A 25,030-nucleotide genomic window follows, 5' to 3' on the forward strand; every position below is an offset into this window, starting at 1 on the left:
CCATCACCAAATCAAAAAGGCAACTTACTGAATGGGAGAAGTTATCCAATGGGATATAATAGGAAATGATATCCAAAAAGGGGTTGATATCCAAAATATGTAAATACCTTATATAACTCAACATCAAAAAACCCAAAAATTTGATTTAAAAATGGGCAGAGGAACTGAATGGACATTTTTCCAAAGAAGAAATAAATGGCCAACAGACACTTAAAAGATGTTCAACATCACTAATCATCATGGAAATTAAAATGATCATTAGATCATTTTACACCTGTCAGAATGGTTAAAATAAAAAACGTAAGAAATAACAAGTGTTGGCAAGGATGTGGGAAAAAAAGGAACGCTCTGTGTATTGACTGTAATGCAAATAGATGCAGGTACTGTGGAAAACAGCATAGAAGTTCTTCAAAAAGTTAAAAATAGAATTACCATATGGCCAAGGATTCCACTCTAGGTATCAACCCAAAGAAAATAAAAGTACTAATTTGAAAAGATATATGCACCCCTATGTTTATTGCATCAGTATTTACAATAGCCAAGATATGGAAGCAACCCAAGTATCCATTCACAGATAGATAAAGAAGAGGTGTTGTATATATGCAATGGAATATTACTCATCCATAAATACAAATGAGATCTTGCCATTTGCAATAATATGGATGACTCTGGAGGGTATAATGATAAAAAAAAACATTAGTCAGAGAAAGACAAATATCATATGATTTTACTCATACGTGGAATTTAAGAAACAAATGCATAAAGAAAATGAGAGAAATTAAAAAATAGCCTCTTTAATATAGAGAACAAACTAGTATTTGCCAGAGGGGAGGTGGGTGAGGGGATGCCTGACATAGATAAAGGGGATTAACAGTACAATTATCCTGATAAGCACTTAGAAGTGTATAGAGTTGCTGAATCATCATACTGTAACCTGAAATGAACATAACACTGAATGTTAATTATACTTAAGTTAAAAAAAAATCTAACCTAGGGCAAAAGAAAATCAGCCTAGGCTGAGAGGATATCAAACAGTTAAAAGTATTTCATAATTTTATTACACCTTATATTTATGTGCAATGAGGCTTTTTGTCCTCCATATGGATATAGATTAATCAAAATGATTGATTTTCTCATATCTAATACCTCAAGATTCACTTTAGGTATTGTTTTCAAGCCCACCTAAAAAACAAATATCCCCCAGCAGTGGGAGATTTAATTTATAGTAATAATTAAGTATATAACAATCATATTTCTAATATCAGTAGAAGAAATATAATTAATTTTTTAAAAAGTAAACAAAAATAAATCGTTCTGGTTTAGTTATATTTCTCACTTTTCCCATGTTAAGAAAAAAGAAGGATCAAGTTGTTTACTGTAGAAGTAGCATTTAGAAGTCCTGTTCTTATCTACACATAGCTTCTCCACTCATCCTAGTTTCCTTCTATGAAGAAATTTGAGTCATGACCAACATCAATTACTATCCTTTACTTGAAGGCTAATAATGAACTTCCTTCCACAAACTTGTACTGAACATTTTTTGAGATATGCTTATTTTCCATCCATATTTAATAAAAAATGTAAAATGTTATGGGTTTAATTTGAATTGAATAAAACACAATCATCAGTAAATAGATGAGAAATTGAGAGATCTAAAATTAAAATTTATTAAGTGTCTACTGGGTACCTGGCACTTCACACACATTGTTTCATTTAATCTTCACTTTCACATTACATGAAGCAGACACTCTTATTCTCGTTTTGCATATGAGGAAAGTCAGGTTCAATACTTGACCATTACTTGATGAAAGTCAGTTGGCCAATTTGGCCTGTCCTCAAATCCTGTCTTCTGTTACATAGCATGAAATTCAATTTTAAGACTTAGAGTGTTCTATTCTTCATTAATTAATATTTCATACAATCTACATCAAGCTAAAAGTAAAACAAAATAAAATCATCAGTTTGGGAGTCTTCTACTTGCAATTAAAAAAATATATATATTGGGAAAGACTCCTTAATCCTGGTCAAGTTGGCAGTCAGTTTAGTGTGTGTTGTTCTTATTATTTTATATAAGCCTGAAGGCAAAGAGGAAAAATTAGTCTTTTAAAAAAGGGTTTTTTTCAATAAACCATCATGCTGACAAATTAAATGATAGTAACCTCTCTCAACAGCTGACAGCCTAGCAGGGGCCCTGTTAACATTCACATTAGGGCAGACTGATTGGTTTAATTGGCAGTCATGCCTAAAAACCTGCAGAGGAATTGATGCTGAATGAATCATTTCCTTCAGCAATATTCAGCAGTTTGAATGCAGCAATGCAACCAAAGGCTCTTAAAGCTGTTCTATTTATTGTTGAAACCAACCAACCAAGTGATTACTTTCATTTTATTTTCTAAAATTGTGTGCTTTTACTGAAAGCCATCATTTAAAAATGCTTCAAAGAAAAGATTTCTTACCACATTTTCCCATATCTCAAACTGGAAGGTACTAGAGGCAGACAATGTCGTGAGGAACAAATCTAGAAGGAAAATAATAGAATTGTAAGTGTTGTTACTGATGTGTACATTTAAAACAGGAAGAAATGCAATACATAAAAATAGTTAATACAGTTGTACTTAAACATATTTTAAACTATATTTTAAGGAGCTTGATCCCATCAAAGAAAGCAACCTGATGATCCTGTACTTGTAAATTAAGGAAAATGTATTTAAAGGGTGAATTTGGTGTTAATCCTTCAAAAGCATTCTTTCTTTCTTTTTAAAATATTTATTTATATTTTGGGAGACAGACAGAGAGAGAGAGAGAGAGAGAGAGAGAGAGAGAGAGAGAATGAATGGACAGGAGAGGGGCAGAAAGTGAGGGGGACAGAGGATCTGAAGCAGGCTCTGCGCTAATGGTAGAAGCCCGATGCGGGGCTCAAACTTTGAACTCACGAACCATGAGATCATTACCTGAGCTGAAGTCAGATGCTTAATCGACTGAGCCATCCAGGTGCCCCAAGCATTCTTTATTTTTAAGAGTGGTTATGCCATAAGAGGCTCTTAAATACAGAGAACAAACTGAGGGTTGATGGGGGGGTGGGAGCAGGGAAAGTGGGTGATGGGCATTGAAGAGGGCACTTGTTAGGATGAGCACTGGGTGTTGTATGGAAGCCAATTTGACAATAAATTATGTTAAAATTTTTTTAAAGTTAAAAAGTAATAAAAATTTTCATTTTTGAATTAAAAAAAATAAGAGTGGCCATGCATACTAACCTTTTTATGACACACATTTTTAGGTTAAGGTAGACTATATTAAAAAAAAGTATTCTAGTCAGAATCACATTGTGCTTTCTCAACTTAAAAGCTATGTTTCCTTATATGTCATAGCTGGGTTTCAGAATTATTTTAAATAACAGTATTTTAGCACAAAAATCTTTAGTACTCATGTTAGATGAACAACAAATTATATTCAAATTTTGAACAGAACTGTCCTTATATAGTCCAACTAAACAAAACTGTTTTATTGGAAAGTGCAAGATTTTAATAAAATTTATTGAAGAATAGGTTGACAGTCAAATCTAACATCCTACTAACAAAGGTCAGGTGAACTGCAAATCTATTCTAGTGCAGTATTTATTATATTTGCATAATGACAATTTTACTTAATGAATATACAAAATTTAAAAATGATGAGTTGACTCAGGAATATTAAAATAACATTATTCTTCTATGCTTTAAAAATGGGAATTAACTCAGTGATATGCAGACCATGACTATTTTAAAGAAACGTTTTTTTCTTTTTTTTGCACCATTAAATACGTTTAAGAGAAATATCCTTCACATTTTAATGTGTTTTCTGTAGAGCTTTCATATGAATTTCATGAAGCTAATTTATATAATAGTTATAATAATAATAATTTTCATAGAATCCCCAAAAAACTAAGGAATATTCTTCATTGTGAGAATTTGTTATACTCAAACTCCTGATTACAAGTAAGTGGAACTATTCTTTATGTCAATGTTTTTCTCTGTGTTTATTTTTACACTAAGATGCTTTGCCTGTGGACATACAAATGTAGTCTTTAATGAAGGTAATTTCATTACTCCATCAAACATACACTCCCAGTGAGTGTCTATTTCCAGACTCATTTAGGAAAAATCCCATAGAATACCTGAGATTTGTGAGATGATATACCTACAGCCAACATGCTCTCTTCCTTCCATACACCCTCCACATTACCATCAGCATGATGAAAAATCAGAAGTGCAAATTTGATCTCATTCCTTCTCCTCCAGGATCTCTTCTCCCCCTGTGAAAAAGGCCTACTTACCTAAGCTTCCATGCTCATGTCCTGCTACTCCCTTACATGAAACTGACTCTCTGTAGTACCCTTTTACATCATAGCCATCTGGTATCCCCACCATTCCTGAGGCCATTCCTCTCTCTAGGCACAGCTTTCCCTCCATTGTTATTCCACTATGATATCTGTCAAGGGTTATTACAAGATACCATGATATTTCGATTTCACATCTGTCTTTCCTGAGCTGCTTGAAGGAGGAGTCATGCCTAACTGGTTTTTATCTTTGTGGTTCCTATGCGCTTGGAAATAATATGTGCTCAAATGACTGTTTAATAATTAAATGATACCATATATATCTTTACATATACCACTGTATACAGTGTGTATGTGTATATATATATATATATATATATATATATGTATATATATACTAAATATATAATCATTTAGTTGAATAACTAAATGATTCAATATATATATATATAACTATAGTTATATATTGAGTTATGGTGAGAGGGTCTAGCCTTTATTTCTCTGAACTGATTCATATAGTTATATGAACTGATATGAACTCTGAACTGATACATATAGTTATATGTATATAACTATAGTTATATATATATATATTGAATCATTTAGTTATTCAACATATATAGTGGTTCTTGCAGATACAAAAACTAAACTAGAAATAGTTACTCTATTGCCTTTTTAAAGAGTCTTGGGAAAAGAATGGTCTTCTGTTAAAGCATTTCATTAAAATTAAGTATGACTGATTATAGTGACTACAGTCTTAAAAATGTTTAAAAGCTGTTAATTTTTATATTATCTGAAAAGGTGGGTGATCAGGTTAAGGAAGTGATTAGGGATTAACAGCCACAGAGATTTCTAAGAATCACTTAGAGCCATGTCAGTGCAAGCTCTGAGCTATTTGAAAGACATAAAAAAAGGGATAATTATGCTATTATTATATAACAGAGGTGAATTTGTTCAAACAGAAAGCATTACACTGTTGAAATTCTTAATGCATTTGAGAATAGATGAGAAGGCATCTTTCTGATGAGGGATCATAGACTTGTGGCCTTGATAAACCAGTTAGCTTTGTTGGATTGGAAGAGCTATTTCATTACCATGAATGGCCATGCAGGGATATTTAGAAGGGAGGGGTGGATGGTTACCAGCAACCTCTCATCATTCCTGGAAAAATAACACAAAATGTTTTTTTTTTTTTTTTCTGTTGGTGTTGCACTTGTCTCAATATATTTGTATAAAAGGTTATAACTTAAGAGCTTTTTGCTCTTTCATTCATAGTTAGAAAATTGAACAACTATAACCACAATTTTTGCTGATTCTATTTTCATAGCTTCATGGGGTATTTACTAAGATTTTGGAATACAGTAAAGTGAGATGAAGGATTAGAAGTACCTTGTAAAACAGATTAAAAAAATCTTTTCCCTATTCAATTGTATAAAAAAGGTTATAGGAAAAATAAATGATTCATTATGTGGAGAAAAAGAGACAATTTTTAACAATTCAATATGAAGAATCACCTCTGACTCTGAATGAAATGAGAACGAAATAATAGCTAGAAAAAAATTTTAGTCAACAAAGCAACAAAGTTCTCACCCTCCTACGTGGTTGAGAGTAATCCACACGATATAATGAAAGGAAATGTTCCCAATGAAACTGTAGTGGGTGCTGTGACATGCCACCCAGGTCCCCTCTTAGGATGAAGGACTTATTACTTCAGCTGCTGGAAATGCTACTGGAAGACAGCCCTTTGTAGTCGCCCTTTCTGGAACAGCTTTGGGTGAAAAGAGCTACTCTGCCAAACGTTGTAGCCTGGCCTGCATCCAATAACTAATCAGTTCAGAGAAATAAAGGCTAGACCCTCTCACCATAACTCAGGACAACTCTTCAGGGCCACTGCACATTCAGAAGCCCAAGGTCAGTTGAGGCTTTTATTGACACTAAATCATGGCCCAACTCTGCTTCCTTCCCTTTTCCTCCAGCAGTACCAACTACCAGAGCAGTCCCTAAAATTAAACTTCTTGCACACTAGTTTCCAGCTCAGAGCCTACATCCTAGGAAATGCAATCTACAACAACTGATACCAAGAGATCTGAGAAAGCAGATACTAAGATTTTGGAGTTGGATCACCTAACAAGGGACTGCCAATAAGGATTCTTTCACAGGGGTAAGCAGTGCACAGATGGCCATACTATCTTTTACTGGTATAATTGGGATGATATTCCAGTGGAAAGGAATGCACTAGAGGGTGTGATCATTCAGGCTTTTTGAGAAAAAGGGGTAAATACTAATCAGAAGGACAGTGGAATTAGATAGGTGTTGCTAAGCTTACCTGAGGAAATACAGGAGAGACCAAAGGCTAACAATGACTGCTCACAAATTAAAAGCTATGTGTGAAAGCCAGAGGGCCTCTCTTGGGTAGCATCTAGAGGTTCTCATCTCCTGCAGTAGGAGGGCAAACATGGGCTGAAGACCAGGACCAGGATTTAATGATAAGAGTAAAAGAGCTCCCAAGAAGGTTAAATTCTCAACTTAAGCAGGTCTTAACCTTAAGCAAGGTTAGGGCCCTACTTAGGAAAGAATGATACTTGTTTCATGGATTAGGAACTGTTAAAGGCTCCTGTTTGAAAATGATGAAGTTTCTCCTAAATGCTAGTGTTCTCCCTTGTTTAAAGATGATGGAGAAGATTCTGCTGCCATTGGGCAACATGCTTCCCGCTTCCTACAGTCTGTCTCATCTTCTCTCCTGGCCACTATGCCAAAAAGTGGGGTCAAATTACAAAATAATCTGGCCAGGAATGGGATAGACATGAAAAGGAAAAAACTATAGCCTGAATTAAGTCCAGGACCTAGCTAACATTTAGTGGTAGGAGCTAGGAGAGTATGCATGAGACTATACTCTGAGAGTGCTTGATCAAGACGGGGTAAAGGGTGGAGTAGGGAGTGGAGTATGGGGTGGAGCAGAATAAAGAGTTGGGGACAAGGTGACTACATTGGATCCCTTCCATCCTAGAAGAGGCAGCAATTCACTTTATAGGAGTAGACCATACTCTGGATCTGGATTTGCCTTTCCTGTCTTGGAAGCTAATTTTTAAAATGCTAATAGAAACAGTATGATGATAGCTGACATCACTGGTACTCACTTGAAGAAATAATCTTTAACAAAAGATCACATCATGAGTTAGTGAAAAATTCAGGACATAAACCCCAAACTCAATTAAATCCTTTTTCATTAAAATCTTGTTAACACGTAAAATAGTGAAACTATTCAATGCACATGCATTCTTCTCCAGAAAACACAGACTCATAGTCAAGTAAGTGTGTACAAAAACATCAAATGGTACTGCTTCAATTATCTCCATTCACAGCTTGAAAGGAGTAAGCTACTGCATTTTTAAACATTGCTAAGTGCAGTGCAGTCTTCTTTTCAAATGAAAAGGCTTCTGGTTAAAGTTGGCATCAAAAGGAAGCCCACTTAGGAGTTTTAAAAACTTAAATTGGAAGTTTGACTATGCAAACTAAACCATGTTAGGAAAAATGCGAAGTTTTATGACTGTGATTAAAGTTTAAAGTTTGATGGTAATGGGCACCTAACACCCTTTCCATATACTATGTATGATATGAAGGAAGAGGTTAAAAACTGTAATTTCTGGCACTGTACTCTTTCAGTGTTAAGTCTTGATGGTTTAAAAACATATTTTGGTGGAAATGTTTAAAAAGTATTCATAATGTCATTTAGACTTCCTGCATGAAGAAACTCTCCTTGAATAGTGAAAGTCACTATATTTCCAAAGGAGTATATATTATGGTTTATTTGGAAAAATATAGTTAATAAAACATTTTTAGTATTTCCTGGAAGCATCGCATCAGATATTTCCACAAAGAATGGTTCAAAGCAATATCATAGTTTGTGCTGTTTCAATGCTTGAGCCAGGAGGACATGCTAAGCTCATGTTTACATCTGTTCTATAATACTGTCCAGTATATCTCAGGCCTGGTTATAGCAAAGATCAGCATAAGAGTGTAGAATAAAAGCAGATTTCCCCTGCTTCCACTTGTTCAAAGAAAAGCACACTGAAAGCCATATGACAGCTGAAATTGTGAAGACAAATGAGCTCTTCCCCTTCCCAGCAGCAGTTTGCACTCTGTGGTTCCGAGGTCATCAACTCACACACTGTTAGGCACGATGCCCCAAATTAAATAAGTTAGCAGGCCCTAGTACAACCAAGATGATCAAATGCCCCACTTTTAACACCTGAGACTATATTGGTCTCAGGATGGATGATACAGTGGGAAGTAGGAGACCTAAAAGAAGTAACAAGCGCCTATCACTGACCAAAGAGGACAGCAACTAATTAGCTCCAGGCAATGGCAGGTATGGAAATATGGTTTCCTTAAATATGAAAAATTATATTTTAAAAATATTGAAATCTAATTCAAAATATTTTAAGCAGTAGAGGCACAAAATCAGAAACATGTCTGCAGACTCCAGTTTCAGCCACAGGTACTAGATTGAAACCTTTGATAGATGACTGCTTTGCTTATATATCTGTTTACACAGAAGCAACCCTCCTTCTTATATTTCCCTATATCAAATAATACTGCTAAATCATATTCTGTACAGATGCAATAATTTAATAAGACATGAGGAAGCTGTTTAAATGGGTGTCCATTCACAAGACAGTGTTCTTAGGAAAAAGTATACATTTCTAGGAATCATTTTTCAATTTTTTAAGTTCATAACCTTTTATCTAGACTTCCCTTTCTTTTTCCTATCCTGAAACACTGGGCCCCATATGAAGATTCACTATACTTAGCAGAGAGCTCTGACTACCTCCAACTTAAGAGTATGTACACAAGATAACAAAGACTTAGCACACTCTGGAACACAGCAACACATTATAAGAGTGGAAGCCCAAAATCATGGGTAAACAATAAACAACTCCTGCCCACCTTCCCTCATCAGTGAAATCTTTACCAGAAGTACTTTTGTTGTAAGGAAAGAAAGAAAAAAAAAAAACCTTGAATTTATTTATTTCAGATTGTGTAGGAACACAAAAATCTCAGGTGAAAAAAATAAACTTGAAGTAATAGGCTGCTGGCAACAAATGATGAGAGAGGCCTAGTAAGTACCCTGAAATTGAATGTTTAAGGGGATTATAATTTTCCTTTGACGAGGATTATTAACAAATGAAGATATATTTTACTTACATTTTTTACCACAGGATATTTGTTTTTCAGAACTTGCATGTTGAATATTTAAGAGAAATGTGCTCAAGGTAATTATGATAAGTTAATAGTAAGTCTTAGCAATGTTCTGAATTTTAGTGTTTTATACATATATTTCAATTGAAGTCACGTATTTCCTCTACTCCTAAGAGGTCAGGGTCTTAAAAGAATCCAAGAGAGTGTGCAGTTTTAATGTTTTAAATCTTATGTTTCTATGGGTGAACAGACATTATGATTCAAAATTCCAATATGAGAAGACACTTCATCTTCTAGAAGAGTTCTCTATGTTTCAGAAGGTAAAGAATTCATTAGAGATGATAATACTTAATGATGGAAAGAACTGGAGAACAAGAACCTGGTATTAATCACCACTAAGATTTTCAGATTTTCCATTAACTGTCATTAAAGTAAATTTGAAATGAATGTTTTATAACACAAATCTTAGAACTGCATTTGGCCTGATGTTTTTTCTCAGGGCTATGACATCAACCTGCATCCACCTGACTTATACAATAAGGGAATCTACTTCCATTAGTCCTTTTATTCCAAAATCCTGAGCCTTTCTTATCACATCCACTTGTCTCATTTACAAATTTATGAAGATGTCATAGTTGCTAATTATTCAACAGTTGCCTACACAGCACTTACATGACATGTTGGAGTTTTGAGTACTTATTTCCTCTGAATAAAAAGATTAAGCTACAGATGTTGGCGAGGATGTGGAGAAAGGAGATCCCTCTTACACTGTTGGTGGGAATGCAAACTGGTGCAGCCACTCTGAAAAACAGCATGGAGGTTCCTCAAAAAGTTAAAAATAGACCTGCCCTATGATCCAGCAATTGTAGTACTGTGTATTTACCCAAAGGATATGAAAATATTGTTTCAAGGGATACACGCACCTTGATGTTTATAGCAACATTATCAACAATAGCCAAAGTATGGAAAGAGCTCAAATGTCCATCAACTGAAGAATAAAGAAGTTGTGGTATATATATACACAATGGAATATTACTCAGCCATCAAAAAATAAAATTTTGCCATTTGCAATGATATGAACTGAGCTAGAGAGTATTATGCTCAGTAAGTTAGAGAAACACAAATACCATATGATTTCAGTCATATGTGGAATTTAAGAAACAAAACAAATGAACATAGAGGTAAAAAAGAGACAGGCAAATCATAAAATGGACTCTGAACTATAGAGAATAATGAAGGGGAGGGGAGGTGGGTTGGGGGTGGGCTCAATGGGTAGTGGGTATTAAGGAGGGCACTTGTGATGAGCACTGTGTGTCATACGTAAGTGATGAATCACTAAATTTTACTGAAACTAGTATTAAGCTGTATGTTAACTAACTGGAATTTCAATAAAAGCTAAAAAAAAAAACAAACCCAACTTATGTGTAGAAGCATAAATAAAAAAATATTGTGTGTCAGTCTATAATGATGTTAAAGGACCTTTAAAGGACCACAAATGTATCCTTTATAGATTTCTGTCTCCTGAGTTGTATCATTTTTAATAGAATTCTTAATTTTCGCTACACAATGGGCTTCTCCTACTCAGGGGGTTCGGGTTAGAGAAGAAACCTCAATTTTGCTCACAAAAACAGTTGCTAGACATTTAAAATCAAATTCAACTTGAAAGTAATTTAATTCTCAAGTGGCATGATTCAATCAAGGTGATGAATGCTCTAAAATTTATGAGTGGAAGCTGTTGATCTCTCTAATAATGGCTATGTCAGACTGAACTGCAAAACACAATACATATGGTCAGAAGAGTTCATCAGATTATTCCTCTTGTAAATCCATGTGTAGGACAGTTTACCATACAAAAGGAATTATTTGAAATGCTCATAGTCACTCAAAAGCAAACTTCTAACAGTAGGCAGTTATGCCCCATCCCATTTAGGAACTCTTCAATTGTGTGCCAGCTTCTCTTCTTACCTGGTCCCAGTCTCTTTCTTATAGGGATTTTTTTTCTTTATTAATTAATTTTGAGACAGAGCAAGTGAGTGAAAGTGGGGGTGGGGCAGAGAGAGAATCCCAAGCAGGCTGTGCACTGAAAGTGCAGGGTTCGAACTCATGAACCGCAAGATCATGACCTGAGCTGAAGTCAGATGCTTGACCGACTGAGCCACCCAGGCGCCCCCATCCTAGTCTCCTTCAAAGCACCACAGAAGAACTTTCTGCAAACTAGAATAACAGTGACCCTCATGAGAGAATTCATTTATATGTTTTCTATGCATCACATTTCTGGAACATATTAGATGGGAATACTTTTGCTAAATATAGAGCAGTGTGGTGATAAAATGCTTAAAGTGTAATAAATTCCAGCAAGTTGGAAAAAGTAAAGTAAAGCATTAACCTCTCTGGGCTTCATTTCCTTGCCTATAAAATGATGTGGTTAAACTAAATGATCTTTAAGATTTCTTTCATATCATATCCACCCACTTGTTCAACATCTTTTGAGCACCTCTGATACACTTGGGACTTAATTAGGTATTAGATAAACACAAAGGGGGCGTACTCCTTACTTTTGAGGAACTTGTCTGTGGGGGAGACAGATGTAGAAAGACAAATAACGTCTGGTGATGGCTGTGCTAGAATTATACATGTGTACCATGGGAACTGAGTTGACAGAGATACTCACTGACTGCTTAGATGAATTTGGGGAGGGCTTCACTGAGAAGGTGACATTTGTATGGTCAGAAACTTAACAGGTAATTACTTTTAGAAGTTACAATACTCACATCAGTGAAGTGCTAACATTACCAACACATGATGTTTTATCGTATTAAAACTCCTCATATATGGAATAAGTTAAAACCAAACAATCAGATAATTAAAAAACTTCAAGTTAAAGCAATTAAAATAATGAGACATACAGCCTTCTCTTATTCAGAAACAAGTATTAGGTAAAGCTTATATTACTGATATAACATACATACTAAGTATGCTTGATAATTACAAAAATTGCTCATATACCCATTCCAGCTATACAAAATCTGAAGTTAATGGTAATTCTGAGAAGTAAATAATTTCCTCAAGATTATGGAATTTGATTAAAATAGTACCCAAATCTCACATGTGACATTACAAATGTATTTGTGAAGTAGAAACAAGCACTGTAGGGAGTAAACATAAAAATTAATTGTATATTAAATGCATTAAAGCTTCCTTTCAAATAGCTACACGAAATAATTTTAAAAACTTTATGTTAGCTCCAAAAGTACATATTTAGTGATATGGAAAGTGGACAGTTGTAATGCAAATAGTAAACTTTACGGTGTCTATTAAACCTCTAATTAACCTTTTTTTAAGTATGTCTTCTCTGCCCATTGTAATAGCAGAATGTTATTTATAGGTCATGTTAAGAGTGTTCACATCAGTAAGAAGAGAGTTAACCTTTCTTTTTTAATGTTAAAGGAAGGGCCTTACATGAGAATCAGAACTTCATTATTTAAAACTGAAAACCTAATTAAAACACTGTCAAAATTAAGAAAAGGAAAGGCTTGTTAAGCCAGATAGGAAAGTTCTAATGATGCTTTGTAAATTTATCATATTTACTTACAGAATAATCTCTAACATGACAGAATCCCATATAACATCATTATAAACCTTATCCTGAAAAAGCCCCACCAGAAAAAGCAAACAACAAAATTCAAGGTCATAGGCTTAAACAAAAACCATGGTCTGGCATTATGATGGACTCCTTAAGGTTGGCAAATGCCTACTAAATGTGAAAGTTCCATCTCTGGATCACAGCATGAGGAGGTAGTGTCACAGACCTGCTCCCCAGCAAAACAAGCAGGGAAAAAAACCCAGGGGGAAAAATCATTAAAAAAACCCACAGCTGCTGAAAGTCTCTGGACATTGTTATAAAAAGCCGTCAGCAGATGGAGAAACATCTCATAAAAAAAATATACTAAAACTCAATAAGAATAGTGAGATCTGTGGCATCTGAACCACAACCAGCTCTTTCCCTTCCCATCCTAGGTCAGTGTGACAGAAAACTCTGCTCTAGGCAGGTATGGAGCCAAAACAGAGGGTTCCCTTTCTCCCCAGCTACCAAACAATCTATTCCTCTATACCAATTTATTCTTCTAGAGTAATCAAGGGTTGTGGTATGTTCTCGGGAGGGGCAGGTGCCAGTATTTTTTTTTTTTTTTTTTACCTCTCCCAGCAATTGTTCCAGAGGCTAAATTTCAAGTGAGAGTAGCTGAGATGTCAGGGGATCTCTTTTCAACTTGGCCTCCTCCTTAGGAGGATCTTCCCAAGGCAGAGCACATTTAAAATAGTGGTGCTCTGATCACCTGCACCACAGCTCATTTGTAGGGTGTTGGTTCTATGCTAGAGAGGTAAGCCAAGAGGATCAGAAGCTACCATCCTCAACCTGTGCTCTGCTCCTAAAGCAGGTATGTCACTTGCAGAATCACTGTCTTGGCTCCCAACTCTGGAGCCATGGCTGAAAGATTTTACCTAGGAGGAGAGGCAGGAGGCACACAGAGAGCTCCCAAGCTCTTGTCTAAAAAACTGACTTTATTTGAAACAGAAAGTTGGGAAGTTCAAGCCTAAGGGCACACTCAAAACCAATGAAAAAAAAAGCAATTAAGAGTAGGCTATCAGTCTTCAAGAAAGAAACATCCTAAACCACACACAGGATAACTTAGCAGAGAGAATTATGGAAAGAAGAAATAAGAGCCTTTCTGGGGTGTAAACAACCTAAAACACTGACATAAACTAACCTGCAAGGAAGTCCAAAGTTAATTACATGAGACTATGGAGCAATTTATGCCCAAGGTAGGGGCACCTGCATGGCTCAGTCGGTTAAGTGTCTGACTTCGACTCAGTTCATGAACTTGCGGTTTGTGAGTTTGAGCCCTGTTGGGTTCTGTGATGACAGCTCAGAACCTGGAGCCTGCTTCAGATTCTGTATCACCCTCTCTCTCTGCTCTGCCCCTGCTTGCATTCATTCATTCATTCATTCATTCATTCATTCATTCATTCATTCTCTCTCTCAAAAATAAAGATTAAAAAAATAATAACAGAGCAATCAGCTGGCAATTAGCCTAACAGTTGAGTGTGATCAGGGAGAGAGACAAAGATAGCCCCACTAAAACTACTGTCATCCCAGGGTCACTGTGTACACGTCAAAAGCTGTAGCCTCTGAGGAGCAAAACCAGCTAACCAGTAGAGGGAAAAGTAAAACAATACACAGAAGCAGAGCTAGTAGAAAAGTGGTGTCACTGTGATTTTAGGACAACTGGAGCTTAGATGCTCAGGATGAAATAAGGAAGGTCACCTGGTCCCCAGAGTTTCCTGGATCTCTAACAACAGCCAAGGACACATCCACCTAATGTATCTGCTCCTTTTCTGACTATGTCATACTTCAGGGTGCATGAGCCTTTATTCCTCCAGCATAATTAAATAATCGGTAATGTAATGATACACCGCACACACAATACACACAATCCAAAGGGCTGTGCTGGTGTTCAAGTATTCTGGGAGTTCAAGAGAAGGTCTGTGGTAGATTAGAAAGATCCTACAAGAAAGAATGGCAAAGAGGCAGCAGGCAAATTTCGTTTTCTATAACTGCTTACAGAATTGATCTTTTCAAGTTTATTCAGTTAAGAGTGACTATAGGGGAAATGATTCTGGGAAGATGGCAAAGTAGGAAGCACCAAGAACCTGTCTCGCCACCAAGACAACAACTACACTGGCAGAATCTGTCTCATGTAATTATTTTGGAATTCTGTAGTCTATCAAAGGCTTACAATTTCCAGAGGAATGCATGGATGGTAAACTGCAGTTAAGTTTGGTCTATTTCAGCTCCCAGCCCAGTATCAGCCATTCATCTCTCATTCCCAGCTCCATGGAAGGTAGTGTGCGCCTGTTCCTGAAGCAACATCAACAGTTTGCAGAAGCTGGGGATGGCAAAGAGGATCCTGTCCTCCAAATACCGGGAATCTATTCTCTGATCACTTATTGCTGTATCTGATCACAGAGGTTAAGGCAAAGAAGAGGGTAGCCATTGTTGTTGTAACTGCCCTCACTGATGCATCCCCCTCACTTTCAGCTACAGTGACTTCAGGGGATCTAAAGGGTTAGTTTCCCCACCCGCATTTTTCTCTTTTTTCTTTTTTTCCCAATTTAGGAACCATACATTAAAGACTAGGACATTAAAAAACAACTGAATATACGGGAAAAATTAAAAAGTGACCATGCATGCTCAGGGAAAGGCTCAGGCCCAAAAGAAACCTGAAAAGACTTTAAGTTTACACCTCAGGTTGACCCTTGGCACTGAGAGAGCCTACAACAATCAAAAACAATAAACAATAACAACAACAAAAACCAGTTAGCCTGGGTAAGGGGAAGAATCTGGTTTCAAGGGTTAAAACATTATTAGATTCAAATGTCCAGTGTTTAGTAAGAATTCACAATGCATACAAAGAAAAAGTAAAGTATAGCCCATTTAAAGGAAAAAAAAAAAAAAACCCAAAAAACAGAAACTGTCCCTGAAAAAGACCTCTTGGCAGATCTAGTAAACAAAGACTTTAAAACAACGATCTTAAAGATGTTCAAAGAACTATAGGAAGATGTTCAGAATGTCAAAACAATATCTGAACAAAATGGAAACATGAATAAAGAGAAAACCTAAAAATAAACTGCCATAAAATTTTAGACGTAAAAAGACAGTAACTGATAAAACATCCACCAGAGGGAATCAAAAGCAGATCTGAGCAGGCAGAAGGAAAAAAAAAAAAAAAGGCATTGAACTTGAAGAAAGGATAGTGGAAATTACTAAGTCTGAAGAACACAGAGATAAAAGATTGAAGAAAAAGGCATAATCTCTAAGGGGTCTGTGGGACACTGTGGAAGTCTCTAAAGGAGAAGAAGAAAGGAAGGGGCAAAGAGAAAATTTAAAGAACTAATGGTTAAAAAATTCCTTAATTTGACGAAAGACATGAATATAAACATCCAAGATGTCCAATGAACTCCAAAAAAGATGAATTCAAAAGGAGCCACACCAAGACATTATAATCAAAACTTTCAAAAGACAAAGTCAAAGAGAGAATCTTGAAAGCAATTAATCACACACAAGAGATCCTAAATAAGATTAAAAGCAGATTTCTAATCAGAAATACTGGGAGGCCAGAAGGCAGTGCACCAATACATTCAAAATGCTAAATGGATCCTGGGAAGATGGCTGCGTAGGAGGACGCTGGGCTCACCGCGCGTCCTGCTGATCACTTAGATTCCACCTACAGCTGCCTGAATAACCCAGAAAACCGCCAGAAGACTAGCAGAACTGAGTCTCTGGAGCCAAGCGCAGACCAGAGGCCCATGGAAGAGGGTAGGAAGGGCGGAGAGGCAGTGCGCGCTCCACAGACTGGCGGGAGGGAACCGGGGAGGAGGGGCGGCCCGCCGGCCAAGCAGAGACACTGAGTCTGGCTGGCAAAAGCGGAGGGGCCTGATGGAGTGTGTCCCGACAGCAAGCGGGACTTGACATCTGGAAGGTTATAAGCTAATAGCTCTGCTCAGAGAACGGGAGGGCTGAAGGACAACGGGAGGGAGAGTTGTTGAGCCCCGGACCACAGAGCTCAGCTTGGCAGGGAACAAAGGTGCTCGCCAGCGCCATCTCCCTCGCCCACCCCCCAGCCAAAATCCCAAAGGGAACCAGTTCCTGCCAGGGAACTTGCTTGCACCATGCAAACACCCAACGCTGTGCTTCTGCAGATCCGTCTCTCCGGCGGGTCTGACTCCCGCCCGGCGCCGCAGAGCCCCTCCCGAAGTGGATCTCTGAAGAAAAAGCGAGCTGAGACTGCCCCTTCGGCCACCTTGCACCTTGCCGATCCACCCCAGCTAATACGCCAGATCCCCAGCACCACAAGCCTGGCAATGTGCAAGTAGCCCAGACGGGCCACACCACCCCACAGTGATTCCCGCCCCTAGGAAAGGGGAAGAGAAGGCACACACCAGTCTGACTGTGGTCCCAGCGGTGGGCTGGGGGCAGACATCAGGTCTGACTGCAGCCCCGCCCACCAACGCAAGTTTTTCAAGACAGCACAGGGGAAGTGCACCGCAGTCCCGCACCACTCCAGGGAGTATCCAAAATGACCAAACAGAAGAATTCCCCTCAGAAAAACGTCCAGGAAATAACAACAGCTAATGAACTGATCAAAAATGATTTAAACAATATAACAGAAAGTGAATTTAGAATAACAGTCATAAAATTAATCGCTGGGCTTGAAAACATATAAAGGACAGCAGAGAATCTCTTGCTACAGAGATCAAGGGACTAAGGAACAGCCAGGAGGAGCTAAAAAATGCGATCAATGAACTGCAAAATAAAATTGAGACAACTACGGCTCAGATTGAAGAGGCAGAGAAGAGAATAGGGGAACTAGAAGATAAAATTATGGAAAAAGAAGAAGCTGAGAAAAAGAGAGATAAAAAAATCCTGGAGTATGAGGGGAAAATTAGAGAACTAAGTGATGCACTAAAGAGAAATAATATACGCATAATTGGTATTCCAGAGGAGGAAGAGAGAGGGAAAGGTGCTGAAGGGGTACTTGAAGAAATAATAACTGAGAACTTCGTGGATCTGGGGAAGGAAAAAGGCATTGAAATCCAAGAGGCACAGAGAACTCCCTTCAGAAGGAACTTGAATCAATCTTCTGCACGACATATCATAGTGAAACTGGCAAAATACAAGGATAAAGAGAAAATTCTGAAAGCAGCTAGAGATAAACGTGCTGTAACATATAAAGGGAGACCTATAAGACTCATGACTGATCTCTACTGAAACTTGGCAGGCCAGAAAGGAATGGTAGGAGATCTTCAATGTGATGAACAGAAAAAAATATGCAGCCGAGAATCCTTTATCCAGCAAGTCTGTCATTTAGAATAGAAGGAAAGATAAAGGTCTTCCCAAACAAACAAAAACTGAAGGAATTTGTCACCACTAAACCAGCCCTACAAGAGATCCTAAGGGGGATCCTGGGAGACAAAGTACCAGAGACATCACTACAAGCATAAAACATACAGACATCACAATGACTCTAAACCCGTATCTTTCTATAATAACACTGAATGTAAATGGATTAAATGCGCCAACCAAAAGACATAGGATATCAGAATGGATAAAAAAACAAGACCCATCTATTTGCTGTCTACAAGAGACTCATTTTAGACCTGAGGACACCTTTAGATTGAGAGTGAGGGGATGGAGAACTATTTATCATGCTCCTGGAAGCCAAAAGAAAGCTGGAGTAGCCACACTTATATCAGACAAACTAGACTTTAAATTAAAGGCTGTAACAAGAGATGAAGAAGGGCATTATATAATAATTACAGGGTCTATCCATCAGGAAGAGCTAACAATTATAAATGTCTATGCGCCGAATACCGGAACCCCCAAATATATAAAACTATTACTCACAAACATAAGCAACCTTATTGATAAGAATGTGGTAATTGCAGGGGACTTTAACACCCTACTTACAGAAATGGATAGATCATCTAGACACACAGTCAATAAAGAAACAAGGGCCCTGAATGATACATTGGATCAGATGGACTTGACAGATATATTTAGAACTCTGCATCCCAAAGCAACAGAATATACTTTCTTCTCGAGTGCACATGGAACATTCTCCAAGATACATCGCATACTTGGTCACAAACAGCCCTTCATAAGTATACAAGAATTGAAATCATACCATGCATACTTTCAGACCACAATGCTATGAAGCTTGAAATCAACCACAGGAAAACGTCTGGAAAACCTCCAAAAGCATGGAGGTTAAAGAACACCCTACTAAAGAATGAATGGGTCAACCAGGCAATGAGAAGAAATTAAAAAAATATATGGAAACAAATGAAAATGAAAATACAACAATCCAAACGCTTTGGGATGCAGCGAAGGCAGTCCTGAGAGGAAAATACATTGCAATCCAGGTCCAACTCAAGGAACAAGAAAAATCCCAAATACAAAATCTAACAGCACACCTAAAGAAAATAAAAGCAGAACAGTAAAGACACCCCAAACCCAGCAGAAGAAGAGAAATAATAAAGATCAGAACAGAAATAAACAACATAGAATCTAAAAAAACTGTAGAGCAGATCAACAAAACCAAGAGTTGGTTTTTTGAAAAAATAAACAAAATTGATAAACCTCTAGGCAGGCTTCTCAAAAAGAAAAGGGAGATGACCCAAATAGATAAAATCATGAATGAAAATGGAATTATTAAAACCAATCCCTCAGAGATACAAGCAATTATCAGGGAATACTATGAAAAAGTATATGCCAACAAACTGGACAACCTGGAAGAAATGGACAAATTCCTAAACACCCACAAGCTTCCAAAACTCAATCAGGAGGAAATAGAAAGCTTGAACAGACCCATAACCAGCGAAGAAATTGAATCAGTCATCAAAAATCTCCCGACAAATAAGAGTCCAGGACCAGATGGCTTCCCAGGGGAGTTCTACCAGACATTTAAAGCAGAGATAATACCTATCCTTCTCAAGCTATTCCAAAAATAGAAAGGGAAGGAAAACTTCCAGACTCATTCTATGAAGCTAGTATGACTTTGATTCCTAAACCAGACAGAGACCCAGTAAAAAAAGAGAACTACAGGCCAATATCTCTGATGAATATGGATGCAAAAATTCTCAATAAGATACTAGCAAATCGAATTCAACAGCATATAAAAAGAATTATTCACCATGATCAAGTGGGATTCATTCCTGGGATGCAGGGAAGGGAGCATTTTCTAATTCATTCTATGAGGCTGGCATTATCTGATATGAAGGCTGGACAAAAAGACACTACAAGAAAAAAATAAAAATAAAAAACTGCAAGCCAATATCCTTTACGAACACTGATGGAAAAGTCTTCAGAAAATTCAGCAAATCAAATTCAGTAGCATAGTAAACAGACTATAAACCATGGTCAAGTGGGATTTATTCCTATAACACAAGGATGGTTCAACATACAAAAACCGATCAATATAATATACCATATTAACAGAATGAAAAAAAAAGGATACATGGTCAACTCAATTGATGCTGAAAAAGCCTTTCACAAAATTCAATACCATTTCATGATAAACATCTAACCTAGAAATAGAAACTACTTCAACATAAATAAAAGCTAAACATGAAAAGCCCACAGTCAACATTATATTCGTAAAAGACTGAAAGCATTTCTCTAAGCTGAAGGATCAAAGTAAGGATGATCACTATCACCACTTCTGTTCAACAGAGTCCTAGATGTTCTACCCAGAGCAATTAGGCAAGAAAAAGAAATGAGAGGCATCCAATTAGAAAAGAAGTAAAACTGTCTATGTTCACAGATGTAAGATCTTACTTGTTGAAAACCATAAATATGCCACAAAAAATATTGGAACTAATAAATGAACTTAGCAAAGTAGCAGTATACAAAAAAACATGCCAAAGTCAATAGTATTAGTATACACTAACAATGAACAATCTAACAAGAAAATTAAGAATGCAGTTTCATTTACAATAGAATCAAAAAAATATAATACTCAGGATTTAACTTAACCAAGGAGGTAAACGACCTGTGAAATGAAAACTATAAAATAATGCTTAAAGAAATCATTAAGAAGACAAACAAATGGAAAAACATGCCATGTTCCTGGATTGGAAAATAATATTACAACAAAAGAAACAACAGATATACGGGACTTCATAAATTTTTAAAAAACATTTTTGCATTGACAATACTAATAGACTATAAAGGCATCCTACAGACGGGGAGAATATGTTTGCAAATCAGGTATCTGATGAGGGAGTAATATTTCAAGTACATAAAAAGCTCTCAAAGCTTAACAATAGAAGGAAGAAAAACAGCCTGATTAAGCAATGTGCAAAGGATTTGAATAAATACTTCTTCAAAGAAAATATGCAAATGGTCAATAAGTACATAAAAATATGCTTAACACCACTAAACATTACAGAAATGCAAATCAAAACTAGAACAAAATATCACTTTGCACTATTAGGATGGCTACTGTGGAAAGAAACAGAAAATAACAAGTGTCAGCAAGTAGGTGGAAAAACTGGAACCCTTGTGCACTGTTGGTGGGAATGTAAAATGGCAAAGCTGCTGTGATGGCAAGTTCCTCAAAAATCTAAAAATAGAATTACCACAGTATCCAGCAATTGCACTTCTGGGTATATACCTAAAAGAATTAAAAACAAGGTCACCAGGGTATGTTTGTATACCCATGTTCATAACAGCATTATTCACAAGCCAAAACATGTTAAGTACCCAAGTATTGTCCATCTTCGAAGGGGGGGTGGTAAGCAAAATGTGGTATCTACCTATAATCGAATATTATAAAGCCTTAAAAAGAAAGGGAATTCTGACATATGCTACAACATGGATGAATCTTGAGAATATAATGGTAAGTAAAATAAGCTGGTCATAAAAAGGCAAATACTTCATGATTCCAGTTAATGAGGGACTTAGAATAGTCAAAATCATAGAGTCATAAAGTAGAATGGTAGTTGCTAGGGGCTGGAATAAGAGGAGAATAAGTTAGTGTTTGATGTATATAGAGTTTCAGGTGTTTTTTTTTTTTTTCCTCAGTTTATTTATTTTGAGAGAGAAAGAGCAAATGGGGGAGCAGTAAAGAGAGAGGACAGAGCAAGAATCCTAACAGGGTCTGTACCAGTGTGGAGCCTGATATGGGGCTTGAACCCATGAACCATGAAATCATGACCTGAGGTGAAGTCAGGTGCTTAATCAACTGAGCCACCCAGGTACCCCTAGAGTTTCAGTTTTACAAGATGTTTAGAATTATGGGAGGACTGCAGTGATGGTAGGTCCAGATTATGAATGGATTTAATATCTATGAAAAGTTAATTACAAATAGGTGGTATATACACAAATAAACTCAAAATGGATGAAAGCCCTAAACGTAAGACAGGAAGCCATCAAAATCCTTGAGGAAAAAGCAGGCAAAAACCTTTCTGAACTTGGTCGCAGCAACTTCTTACTCAACATGTCTCTGGAGGCAAGAGAAACCAAAGCAAAAATGAACTATTGGGACCTCATCAAAACAAAAAGCTTCTGCACAGCAAAGGAAACAATTAGCAAAACTAAAAGGCAACCGATGGAATGGGAGAAGATATTTGCAATCGACATATCAGATAAAGGGTTAGTATCCAAATCTATAAAGAACTTATCAAACTCAACACCCAAAAAGCAAATAATCCAGTGAAGAAATAGGCAAAAGACATGAACAGACACTTCTCCAAAGAAGACACCCAGATGGCCACCCGATACATGAAAAAAGTACTCAACATTGCTCATCATCAGGGGAATACAAATCAAAACCACAATGAGCTACCACCTCACACCTGTCAGAATGGCTAACATGAACAACTTAGACAACACCAGATGTTGGCGAGGATGTGGAGAAAGAGGATCTCCTTTGCACTGCTGGTGGGAATGCAAGCTGGTGCAGCCACTCTGGAAAACAGTATGGAGGTTCCTCAAAAAATTAAAAATAGAACTACCCTACGACCCAGCAATTGCACTAGCAGTTATTTGTCCAAGGGATACAGGTATGCTGTTTTGAAGGGGCACATGCACCCCAATGTTTATAGCAGCACTATCAACAATAGCCAAAGTATGGAAAGAGCCCAAATGTCCATCAATGGATGAATGGATAAGGAAGATGTGTTGTGTGTATATATATATATACGACAGAGTATTACTCGGCAATCAAAAAGAATGAAATCTTGCCATTTGCAACTACATAGACAGAACTGGAGGGTATTATGAAAGACAAATTCCATATGACTTCACTCATATGAGAACACTAAGATACAAAAAAGATGAACATAAGGGAAGGGAAGCAAAAATAATATAAAAACAGGGTGGGAGATAAAACATAAGAGACTCTTAAACATAGAGAACAAACAGAGCATTGCTGGAGGGGTTGTGGGAGGGGGCATGGGCTAAATGGGTAAGGGGCATTAAAGAATCTACTCCTGAAATCATTGTTGCACCACGTGCTAACTTCGATGTATTTTATAAAATATAAATTATTAGATAAAATAAAATAAAATAAAATAAAATAAAATAAAATAAAATAAAATTGCTTGTATATAATTACTAAAAACAACTAAATAAAAATAGGTGGTAAATTTTATCTTATGTGTATAAATAAAATACAAAGATTTAAAATTTTTGGAAAAAAAGAGTAATTTCATGTCACGATAAATATAAAGCTAGTTATTAAATACAAGACCGTGGAATTAGAACAAACTTCATCAAATATTTGGCTGTTTTATGTTTTGGGGATTAACAAAACCATGGGCAACCATAACACATTAATAGTTCAGTGTCATTTAAAATATATAGCTTTTAATTCAAATCCCTTTAGGTAGGTGGAGTTCTCAATTACCAAAAGGATTAGGATTCATCCTTTGGCCGATTAAACACTTTATATACTTTGGTATGCAAGCTGGAATTACCATTTATTCTAGTACAAATACTAGTAATGCTTCTGTGAGCAATAGGGAGGAATTTACTCACTAGGAGCAGGCTTTAAAACCTCATTATTTTATGTTTAGCAATTCATACACTAAATGTTTTTGTAAGAGAACCCATTCATTTCTTTCATCTGCAATATATTTATAATGATCACAAAAAAATTAACTTTGGCTTAAGAGGACAAATACATTTAAAAGTAAGATATAAATGTGCTGTCTTGCAGATATATTCCATGCTGGTTTTAAGGAAAAAACAGTATGCATGAGTTTGGCATTCAGGTCATCATTTTATTTATTTTTATTTTTTGATTTTAAATTTATTTCTTTCAATTTAATTTAGTTAACATACAGTATAGTATTGATTTCAGGAGTAGAACCCAGTGACTCATCCCTTACACATAACTCCCAGTACTCAACCCAACAAGTACTCTCCTTAATGCCCATCACCCATTTAGCACCCCTCCCCCCAACAAACCTCCCCTCTAGCAACCCCTAGTTTGTTCTCTATATTTAAGAGTCACTCATGGTTTGCCTCTCTCTCTGGTTTTATCTTATTTGTCTTTCCCTTCCCCTATGTTCATCTGTTGTGTTCCTTAAATTCCACAGATGAGTGAAATCATGTTGTCTTTCTATGTCTGATTATTTTTAGTTCCATCATATTTTAGTTCCATCCATGTTGCTGCAAATAGCACAATTTCATTCTATTTGAATGCCAAGTAGTATTCCATTGTTTGTGTGTAAGTGCGCATGTGTGTGTGTGTGTGTGTGTGTGTATACATGTGTGTACTCACCAAATCTTCTTTATCCATTCATCAGTCGATGGATGTTTGGGCTCTTTCAATAATTTGGCTATTGTTCATAGCACTGCTATAAACATTGGGTGCATGTGTCCCTTTGAATCAGGAGTTTTGTATCCTTTGGATAAATATTTAGTAGCGCAATTGCTGGGTCATAGAGTAG

General features: G+C 36.7%; 1 protein-coding gene across 2 annotated transcripts in view; it reads right to left on the reverse strand.

Moving 5' to 3' along the window:
* ITFG1 (integrin alpha FG-GAP repeat containing 1) overlaps nucleotides 1-25,030 on the reverse strand; it is a 349,880-nt gene that overhangs the window by 261,792 nt on the left and 63,058 nt on the right. For both annotated transcript variants that reach the window (XM_019456034.2, XM_019456037.2), the window contains one exon: nucleotides 2,457-2,518. In XM_019456034.2, coding sequence (XP_019311579.1) covers nucleotides 2,457-2,518 — 62 coding nt within the window. The remainder of the gene's footprint in view (nucleotides 1-2,456; nucleotides 2,519-25,030) is intronic.

Source organism: Panthera pardus, unplaced genomic scaffold (genome assembly GCF_024362965.1).
Source record: "Panthera pardus isolate Hobbes unplaced genomic scaffold, ASM2436296v1 HiC_scaffold_18, whole genome shotgun sequence".
Classification (NCBI taxonomy): Eukaryota; Metazoa; Chordata; class Mammalia; order Carnivora; family Felidae; genus Panthera; species Panthera pardus.